This window comes from Cololabis saira, chromosome 1, assembly GCF_033807715.1.
Source record: "Cololabis saira isolate AMF1-May2022 chromosome 1, fColSai1.1, whole genome shotgun sequence".
In the NCBI taxonomy this organism is placed as follows: Eukaryota; Metazoa; Chordata; class Actinopteri; order Beloniformes; family Belonidae; genus Cololabis; species Cololabis saira.
The window spans coordinates 241,807-252,881 of record NC_084587.1 but is presented as its reverse complement, the minus strand read 5'-3'; the positions used below and the strand labels follow the sequence as shown (position 1 = coordinate 252,881).

The following is an 11,075-nucleotide window of genomic DNA, read 5'->3' as shown; positions in this document are numbered from 1 at the left end:
TGGTGTTGAAATTCCCATTTTTCCCAAAGTTATTCCCAAAAATCTGGCCAAAAAAACCCATTCAAAGCGGATGGGAAAAAGTAAAGAAAAAAGCCAAAATTCCCGTTTTTTCTGAGTCACTTAACTTTCTCATACTTGCACGTAGAAATGTCATTCAAACTTCAAAACGGAGGAAAACTTCTCTTCTCTCTCCAAACCCCAAACAGTTTTTACCTAAGATGTACACTTTTCAAGATATGAGCACTCAAGCGAGGACTGGAAATCACTTTTTTGTCAAATCTAGAGTGCGGGTGTCGGTTGGTAGAGTGGGAGAAAGAGTAAAAAAATAACCTGAATTTTTATTTGTAACTCGAGCTCACGGCCAAACCGTAAAAAGGAGACAAATAATTTTTGGTCAGAATGTAGACATAGGTGTTGGGATTAATAAAATGTGACTTTGACAGGCGGAGTATGCACAAAATTTAAACGGGGGGGGGGGGGGGGGGCTAGAGCGGCGCCAATACCTGTCTCAGTCCCCATTGACTGTAATGTAATCAAAAGTTTTCTTCAAAAAAATCTCACTCTGTCTTCGCACTGAGCTTACTCACTCATTTTAAGGAATATCTGAATAAAATTAAGATTGTCAGAATCTGCCGGGTTCTGTGTCTCACACGAAGTTTTCTTTTTTCTGCTACGAGCTACGGTTTGATCACAAATCAGAGTGATTTGAGACCTTATCAGAAGCCAAAATCTGGGTTTTTCTCAGAGCCAACCCGGAAGGTTCTGGAGTCAAGGTTCTTGTTGCCGTGGCAACCAGAAGTCACTGCTGACTCATTCAGCCAGAACTGGTCACATGACTCAGTCACTAAAGTCTTCATATACTTTAACCTGTAAAATGGAGACGCCTATATATGTATATATATATATATATATATATATATATATATATATATATATATATATATATATATATATATATATATATATATATATATATATATATATATCTGGCTGAATATAATAATATATGTATTTCATATAAATTAAATACCCCCCTCACACACACACACACACACACACACACACACACACACACACACACACACACACACACACACACAGTAAATACACCCCAGTAAATGCTATAACTTTTGAATGGTTTGACATAGAGAGTCGTGGGTGGTGTCATTGGACTCGGTATTGAGTCCTTGAACTTAATTGGTGCAAATTAGCCTCGCCCCTTCTTCTGATTGGTCGATATGTGATAGTCCGATAACTTTTACGTGGTTTGACATAGAGAGTCGTGGGTGGTGTCATCGGACTTAGTTTTGAGTCATCCACCTTTATTGTTGAAAAAATGCAGCAATGTACACAAATGAGCAGTAACCCCCCCGTGGCACTCTCCAAATCTCTGCGAGGAAATTTTCTAGTTGTTGTTGTTGTTTGTTAAATCTCTGATGAGCAGCTTGTTTGAGATGGTTGTTGCCGTGGTTTCCAGGGGCGGGGCTCGTCCTGAGGGGGCGGTTGTCGTTTTTCAGGGGGCGGGGCCTGACCTTTGACCTTTGACCTCTCTCTCTCCAGGCTGGTGGTTCTGACCTTTGACCCCCTCTCTCTCCAGGCTGGTGGTTCTGACCTTTGACCCCCTCTCTCTCCAGGCTGGTGGTTCTGACCTTTGACCTCTCTCTCTCCAGGCTGGCGGTTCTGACCTTTGACCTCTAACCCTCTCTCTCTCTCCAGGCTGGCGGTTCTGACCTTTGACCTCTAACCCTCTCTCTCTCTCCAGGCTAGTGGTTCTGACCTTTGACCTTTGACCCCCTCTCTCTCCAGGCTGGTGGTTCTGACCTTTGACCTCTCTCTCTCCAGGCTGGCGGTTCTGACCTTTGACCTCTAACCCTCTCTCTCTCTCCAGGCTGGCGGTTCTGACCTTTGACCTCTAACCCTCTCTCTCTCTCCAGGCTAGTGGTTCTGACCTTTGACCTTTGACCTCTCTCTCTCTCCAGGCTGGTGGTTCTGACCTTTGACCTCTAACCCTCTCTCTCTCTCCAGGCTGGTGGTTCTGACCTTTGACCTTTGACCTCTCTCTCTCTCCAGGCTGGTGGTTCTGACCTTTGACCTCTCTCTCTCTCCAGGCTGGTGGTTCTGACCTTTGACCTTTGACCTCTCTCTCTCCAGGCTGGTGGTTCTGACCTTTGACCTTTGACCTCTCTCTCTCCAGGCTGGTGGTTCTGACCTTTGACCTTTGACCTCTCTCTCTCCAGGCTGGTGGTTCTGACCTTTGACCTTTGACCTCTCTCTCTCCAGGCTGGTGGTTCTGACCTTTGACCTTTGACCTCTCTCTCTCCAGGCTGGTGGTTCTGACCTTTGACCTTTGACCCCCTCTCTCTTTCCAGGCTGGTGGTTCTGACCATAGACATAATAAAGAGTAGACGCCGCATCGACCGATGCTGCCTATTGGCGCCGACGAGCCGTGGGGCCGCCATCTTGGGGGGGTCACTCGCTCCACTCAGTGTAATCTGTTTGGCAGGCACAATGAACTGTCAGCGCATTTAATTCATCATAACTCGCTGAGTACTAAACTGATTGTCACGCAGTTTTTTTTGCTGCAAACTTTATACATGTAGCTATGATACAGGACACATGGTTCGGCGTATTTTATTATTCATAAAGGGCTTAAGAGTAATACAATATTCAGATAGAGAGAGAGGGATGTATATTCACGTCGAAACAGCAGGAAATGTACCTATTCCAGCATTAACAGCACATATAGCAAAGCAAACCAACACAACAGAATAAAGAACAGTGAAAACCATGAGTGACTAGAACCAGAACTCGAGTTGTAAAAGAAAATCAGGGGGGATGGTGGATTTTATCATATGGGGACAGATAATTGTGCTGATTACAAATAATATAATATATTACAAATAATAGCAGTGACCAAAACAGCTGCAGAAATACTGCAGGAATGACATAGCAGCAGTTAAATGCAGCCTTCTGTAAGCTTTAAATATCCACTGGGCTTACATCAAATACATCAAAACACAACAATAAAAAACACTTTTCTGAACTTATCAATATGACTCTGTCCTTCACAGGATAAGTAACATGGATCACTGCAAAAACTCACAATCTTAACAAGAATATTTGTCTCATTTCTAGTTAAAATGTCTCATTTTAGTAAAAAAATATCATTACACTTAAAACAAGAGTCATCACTGGAAAAAAACAACAATTTTCACCTGTTTCAAGTAGATTTTCACTTGAAATAAGTAGAAAAATCTGCCAGTGGAACAAGATTTTTTTTTGCTTGTAATAAGAAGATAAATCTTGTTCCACTGGCAGATTTTTCTACTTATTTCAAGTGAAAATTTACTTGAAACAGGTGAAAATTGTCAAATAAGTTATTTTTCTGGTGATGACTCTAAATGTTGAAATAGCAGTAAAACCACATTCATTGATGAAATGACATAAGGGATGGAAAGGAGGGATGGCAGTTTTACAGGGGGGATGATTTGGACCGTTTTTATTTCAGGGGGGGATGATTTGGACCGTTTTTATTTCAGGGGGGATGCCAGCCCCCCTCATCCCCCCTCAACTCCAGTACTGCCTACAACAAAGCCTGGATAACAAATGGGGGAGAGGAGGAAGTGGAAATGCCTCTACACACTCTTATCTTGCTTTTCAGAATTGCATAACAAAGCAGTGATAGAATAAAAATGTAAATTCTAAAGTTAAACACAAGAACGTGACAGATCCCCGCCCCAAACCATATTTACACATGTACAAAGTTGCTCATGAAAGTATAGCATGAACTATGAAGTAAAACCCTTGAAAGAGGACTGTTTTGCAGAGCTTCTTTCTCGTGCTCCCTTTCTGCAGGTTAAGAGTGTTGAGTTTGGCAATGTGGTGCAGCCTTATTTTAAGAAACACCGACACAACCAATGACAACAGGTTGGAATGATGGTTGTCGATGCCAAACTGTGTCTCCTCAATGTGTTCCAGGAGCTCCAAGTGATCCTGACTGAACCTGTAGGTGAGCACATAGGGCTGAACTTGGATCAGTTCTGGAATCATCAGCATCAACGTGTCAATGTTGATGACAAATCCGATGGCACACAAATACCTGCAAAAGAAAAAAGTTTTATTACTCTGATCACGGCGAAAAAAGACACCCCAAGAAAGCACTGTGTAATTTTGTTCATTCAAAGCAGTAAAGTGAATTTTCCATCCCATTCATCTATAGTGTCTTATCACCAATTCTTGAGTGCCTGTTACAGGGGTGCAAACTGACAGAGAATGAAAATGGTAAACAGCTACCAGGGTGGATAAATAATTAGTTTGCATCCATGTTTTTAGGAATGTGATCTGTTCCTTTTATACCTTTTAGGACACTTAACTAACTAGGAACAATGTAATTGCAGAACTGGGAGAATTTGAGAACAAGAACACATGCAATACCTACCATTACCATATACTTACCATTTAGAAACATCTAGGTCTGAAACACATTGAATACAAGATAATTCCAACAGAAACAAAACTGCATATTGAAAAACATTTAAACAAGAGATCATATCAATATACATACCATCCTTCTGGCACCTGCATGAACTTGATGTTATAATACATACTGTTATGACACTTGTGTCTGACTGATAGGTAGGTACAGCACCAGCTAACTAATAAGGACTGGCTGACTGACTTTAACAGTGCAGAGCCAGGTTTCTAAGTCACTGAGCCTCCAGTGATACCATTATACTGCATTTATTACACTCACCAACGCCTTTCTTCTTCAGAAATCTACTCAAGTAACTTGAAAGTAAAAGTATGGTGATTTAAAACTACTCCTAGAAGTACTTTTTTTCCCCAAAAGTTAGTCAAGTAACGGAGTAAGATTAAATGTAAGTCGTAACCTCCTCTGCATGTGAATAATAACATTACAGTCTGTGTCACTAGTCAGTGTTATACCAGTAATATTTGGTTTATTTCTACAATAGCATTCTTGTGTCAATTTGTAAGTCTGTGTTATGGAGTACGACATAAGTCTTAGTTCATAGCCGGGTGAACATCTGCACTAAACATAGCCTATCTAGCTGGCTACGATTTCACTGGTGGACATAAATACAGTACAGTAATATTCTATTCACAAAACACAATCAATAATAATGTTCAATCTTACTTGTGAAAAGTAATCCCCCAATCCCTGTTCTTGATGGTCCGCCGATTGGAACACGAATATGCACAATGTTGTGGCATCTTCAAACTTCTGCTGTTAACTCACTCTGCTGCTACTGTTCTGCTGCTAGGCAACGGAGTAGGACGACCGCCCCAAGATGGCGGCCGCATTTCTCGCGCAGCAGCAGCCAATGCGGCGTCTAGTGTTTATGTCTATGGTTCTGACCTTTGACCTCTAACCCTCTCTCTCTCTCCAGGCTAGTGGTTCTGACCTTTGACCTCTCTCTCTCTCCAGGCTAGTGGTTCTGACCTTTGACCTTTGACCTCTCTCTCTCTCTCCAGGCTGGTGGTTCTGACCTTTGACCTTTGACCTTTGACCCCCTCTCTCTCCAGGCTGGTGGTTCTGACCTTTGACCTTTGACCTTTGACCCCCTCTCTCTCCAGGCTGGTGGTTCTGACCTTTGACCTTTGACCTTTGACCCCCTCTCTCTCCAGGCTGGCGGTTCTGACCTTTGACCCCCTCTCTCTCTCCAGGCTGGTGGTTCTGACCTTTGACCTTTGACCCCCTCTCTCTCCAGGCTGGTGGTTCTGACCTTTGACCTCTCTCTCTCCAGGCTGGTGGTTCTGACCTTTGACCTTTGACCCTCTCTCTCTCCAGGCTGGTGGTTCGTCAGCTCGGCCGAGCAGCAGGGTTGGGTTCCGGCCACCTACCTGGACTCTCAGACCGGGACCCGGGACCGGTCCAGACCCGGGACCCGGGACGACTCGGACCTGGGCACCTCCAGGACCGGAGAAGGTGGGTGGGTTCTGCAGACACGGAGCCCTAACCGGGTCAGAACTGGTCAGACCTGGTCAGACCAGACCGGTCTCTAACCCTAACCCTAGATGAATCCTTAACTCGCTGCTTTTATTTCCGTTTCTTTGCCACTAACAGCTCTTTTCTCCATCTCTAAAGCTTCTTCACTAACTCCGTTACGTTTGTTTCTGTTGCTGCTCATCATCAGTTACTAAGAGACGCAAGGCTCACCTGAAGAGGCTGGACCGCCGCTGGACCCTCGGGGGGATGGTGAACCGGCAGCACAGCAGAGGTGAACCCGCAACCCTAACCCTTGTCGGACGATGTCAAACAAAATGAAAATAGCAGCTATACGACCAGGGCCACCGCAAGAGGGGACTATAATCCCGTTCAGGCACATCATGTTTTTTTTTTTTTCTTCTCAGGATTAATTTCTGCCTATCATCACTATTAACTACCTCACAATATAACTGACAACCACAACTAGTCACAATTATAATAATAACTAAGTACCGGACTCTGCATTGCTGCAATCTCAAACTTCATCTACACACCCTGTACAGACTCCCCCCCCCCCCACACCTTTTTCCTTGTTTTTTTTTTCACTTATTTTGTTTTGCATGTACCATGTACCATGTATCATGTACTGGCAGCTCTTTAATATTTACCTATTTATTATTATTTATCATGTACCACAGCAGGTACAACATAGCACTACAGAACTTTAGTTCACCATTCATTTCCCCAGCACGGTTTTTATCCTCATTGACCTTTTATTGTGAATATTATGAATGCATATGCATGTTATGTTTGCTATATTGCTTTTTTTGTGATTGTTATTATTGTTGTTTGTATGATTTTTGCTGATTACTACCGGTTACTACCTAACCCTAGCTAACTCTACCCAACGCTAACCCTAACCCTCACACACCAGCCTACCCCCCCCGCCCCCCATCGCAACGATTAAGGGTTTTCCTTCTAAGAATGACAGTCGGCCACATTCAAAATAAGGTTTTAAGGTCTTACCCTCGTTGGTTCTTCTTCTCTGACTCCTGGTTCTTCTTCTGTGGTTCTTCTTCTCTGACTCCTGGTTCTTCTTCTGTGGTCCTCCAGAGGAGAAGTACGTGAGCATCCAGCCGTACCTCAGCCAGGGGAAAGACGAGGTGAGCTTCGAGAGAGGAGTCACGGTGGAGGTGATCCAGAAGAACCTGGAGGGCTGGTGGTACATCAGGTAGGACCGGTACCAGGACCTGGACCTGGACTAGGACCAGGGACCGGGGCCCGGGGACTAGGACTAGGACCAGGACTAGGACCAGGACTAGGGGGGGACTAGGACCAGGGACGGGGACCAGGACCAGGACTAGGGGGGAACCAGGGAGTCAAGGTGGAGGTGATCCAGAAGAACCTGGAGGGCTGGTGGTTCATCAGGTAGGACCAGAACCTGGACCTGGACCTGGACTAGGACTAGGACTAGGACTAGGGACGGGGACCAAGACCTGACCGGGGAGGGACCAGGGAGTCACAGTGGAGGTGATCCAGAAGAACCTGGAGGGCTGGTGGTACATCAGGTGGGTCCGGAACCTGGTACTGGTCCAGGACCAGGACCAGGACTAGGGACCGGGACCAGGTACCGGGGGAGGGAGGGCTGGGCTCCCCTGACCTCTGACCTCTGACCTTTTCAATTCAATTGAATTCAGTTTATTTGGGAAGGGACAGTGTACATTCATATACATTTAGAATTAAAAATGCAAATGCACCCAGTTTTAGCTCCAGAGCTAGTTTCCATCGGCTAAAAATATAAAAGAGAGACAAGTTAAACAACAAGTTAAAACAAATACAAATAAAACGTGCAAAAAGTTTCTGTTCTTGTTATTTTGCTTCTATTTAAGATAGAAGGAACAGGAGAACAACCTGACACATCAATCTTAATACTAACACCATCTTACAGACATTTACATATATTACAATAGTGAATACATTACACACTTAGGGCCTGATTTACTAAAGGTTTGCGTGTGTAAAAACCTGTGCAAACTTGACAGCACCCGCAAACCAAAGTGCCAGCTGATCTACTAACAGCGTGCAAAGAGGACTGCGTCTCTCAAATGAGCAAAATAGCACACGCTGTTCATTTAGTACTTTTGCCCTGATGAATAATCAATATGGGGCGTACCCGCCAGAAATCCTAAATACTGGGAGGGGAAAATGCAAATTGGTCCATTTACCACGCGCAATGAGATTTACCAAGCCTGAAAGTTTTTGCGGGGATTGTGATTGCGTCTGTATTTAATACGTTTGAAAGGAAGGTGCTAATCTCCACATGCAAAAGGAGAAATATTATATTGGAATGTTAAATCGAGTATTATTCAGCAAAAGGTTGCCACAGGAGGCACCTTCATTTTTTTATTTGTGATAATAAATAAATCACGTGTTTTCATGGAGAAAAAAGTGTTTCTTATTGTGCGCCTATACTTGTTCTGCAGTCTTCATACCCCGGTGTTGTGCCGTATTCAGCACCCCTGCCGTGAAAAGCACCCCCTCGTCTGACAAAAATTATATTCTCATTCTGTGTCACGTTCTGTTTAGCGTCCAGTTTTGTGTTAATGATTCATGTTTAAATGCGCTCATGGATTCCACAATAGTCATACTTTCCCACAATCACAGTCACAGATAACAAAAATCTGGTAAATGGTTATTGATGTCATTAATTAATAGCCTGCTTACTGTGTTGTCTTCCATAATATTTGTAAATATATATAATATAAACTCCTAAGTGTGTGTTTGTGTGAGTGTGTATATATAAATATATTGTTTTTTTTCTTGGTCTACTTATCATTGAATATACGAGGGGGTGCTTTTCACGGCAGGGGTGCTGAATACGGCACAACAATTTGCCTCTTCCACTAATATCTCTAACTCCAACTCGTCAAATTTCATTTTGCGCTTGCGACTATATCCTGCTTTTCATCCAGACTCTCCATGGCGCAAACCGTAAGACGCGCAACACCTCATTTAAATACTGAGGTTTGCACCTGTTATCAATTGCGCACGCAATCTTAGTTGATCACCCGCAAAACACACAACAACATCACGTGCAAACTTTTTCAGTGCACACGCAATTTAGTACTCTTTATTTAGGATCTTAGTAAATCGGGCCCATAGTTTCACACAGTTTTGACACCTGACCTCTGACCCCCAGGTACCGGGGGAGGGAGGGCTGGGCTCCCCTGACCCCTGACCTTTGACCTCTGACCCCCAGGTACCGGGGGAGGGAGGGCTGGGCTCCCCTGACCCCTGACCTTTGACCTCTGACCCCCAGGTACCGGGGGAGGGAGGGCTGGGCTCCCCTGACCCCTGACCTTTGACCTCTGACCCCCAGGTACCGGGGGAGGGAGGGCTGGGCTCCGGCCTCGTACCTGAAGAAACTGAACGAGGATTTCTCTCCGCGGAAGAAGCCGCTGAGCGGCCCGGTGGAAATCATCGGCAACATCATGGAGATCAGCAACCTGCTGCAGAAGAGGGAGAAGGAGCCGGCGGAGGGCGAGGCCGGTACCGCCGGGTCGGCCGGGTCGGCCGGGTCGGCCAGCACCGCTGGCACCGCCAGCACCGCCGGGCCGGCGCCGGAGCAGCGCCAGGCCGGCCTGCCGCTGCCCTACAGCTCTGAGATCAACGCCGAGACGGGCCGCCGGCTCAGCGCCGGCCGCGACACCAACAGCCCCTGCCTGGGCATCGCCGCTAGCGCCGCCGCCGCCGCTAAGGCCCGGGAGACCGGGTCACCGGCCGTGGCCCGGGTGGCGCCGCACCGCGTGGAGATAGGTGAGAACCACCAGACCCGGTACCAGCGGTACCAGACCTGGTACCAGCAGTACCAGACCCGTCTGGACCCGATCATCTCTAACCCCGTGTTGTTCTCTCCACCAGGATCTCCAAACCTGAGGCAGAAACCGCCCCCACGGAGAGAAACACACCTGGTAAGAACAAACAGCAGCAGGTCTAGTCCAGGTCCAGGTCTGGACCTGGTCTAGAACTGGTCTAGACCTGGTCTGGACCTGATTGACAAGACAGAAAGTTCTGAGTCACCTTGAGAAGAAGAAGGAACCATAATTCCTTCAAAACCATGTAGTTCCTGCTGAAGGAACCATCTTGCGTATAAAGCCCAAAACGGCTTAGCTCCGCAGTATTTACAAGACCTGATAGTGCCTTATGTTCCTGGCAGAGCTCTCTGCTCCCAGAGTGCAGGTTTACTCGTAGTTCCTAGAGTATCTAAATGTAGATTTGGAGGGCGGGCGTTCTGCTATCAGGCACCATTACTATGGAACCAACTTCCAATCTGGGTTAAGGAGGCTGACACCACCTCCACCTTTAAAACTAAACTTAAAACCTTTCTGTTTAGTAAAGCCTATAGTTAGTGTTTAGTAAACCTCTAGCTGGAGGAACCATCTAGTTCCTTCTGGAAGAATCATCTACTGAGAGTTCCTGGTGCAAGATCTAAACCTGTTGAATCATGGAGGTTCTTAGTCTTAGTTCTTAGTTTTCCAGAAACAACTTTAAAGAAGGTCGTGACCTCCAGCCGGTAACCGTTCCGTCTTTTCTTCCTCCAGTCGGTAACCGTTCCGTCTTTTCTTCCTCCAGCCGGTAACGGTTCCGTCTCTTCCTCCTCCAGGGGTTCCAGCTGCCCAAGCCCCCCGAGCCCCCGGTGGTGGAGGCCGAGTACTACACCATCGCAGACTTCCAGTCCTCCATCTCCGACGGCATCAGCTTCCGCGGAGGACAGAAGGCCGACGTAAGAGAACGTTGATGAGCAGGCTGTTACAGTAGTCCAGTACTGATGAGCAGGCTGTTACAGTAGTCCAGTACTGATGAGCAGGCTGTTACAGTAGTTGATACTGATGAGCAGGCTGTTACAGTAGTCCAGTACTGATGAGCAGGCTGTTACAGTAGTCCAGTACTGATGAGCAGGCTGTTACAGTAGTCCAGTACTGATGAGCAGGCTGTTACAGTAGTCCAGTACTGATGAGCAGGCTGTTACAGTAGGCCAGTACTGATGAGCAGGCTGTTACAGTAGTCCAGTACTGATGAGCAGGCTGTTACAGTAGTAGATATTGATGAGCAGGCTGTTACAGTAGTG

The 11,075-nt window shown here is 46.0% G+C and overlaps 1 protein-coding gene across 7 annotated transcripts in view; it reads left to right on the top strand.

The window, feature by feature from the left end:
- LOC133445824 (SH3 and PX domain-containing protein 2A-like) overlaps positions 1–11,075 on the top strand; it is an 89,997-nt gene that overhangs the window by 62,375 nt on the left and 16,547 nt on the right. For 5 of the 7 annotated variants that reach the window (XM_061723427.1, XM_061723519.1, XM_061723604.1 and 2 more), the window contains 6 exons: positions 5,810–5,947; positions 6,156–6,239; positions 7,061–7,178; positions 9,327–9,763; positions 9,869–9,918; positions 10,611–10,730. In XM_061723427.1, coding sequence (XP_061579411.1) covers positions 5,810–5,947; positions 6,156–6,239; positions 7,061–7,178; positions 9,327–9,763; positions 9,869–9,918; positions 10,611–10,730 — 947 coding nt within the window. The remainder of the gene's footprint in view (positions 1–5,809; positions 5,948–6,155; positions 6,240–7,060; positions 7,179–9,326; positions 9,764–9,868; positions 9,919–10,610; positions 10,731–11,075) is intronic. The other 2 variants (XM_061723788.1, XM_061723695.1) reach the window with 1 other exon arrangement.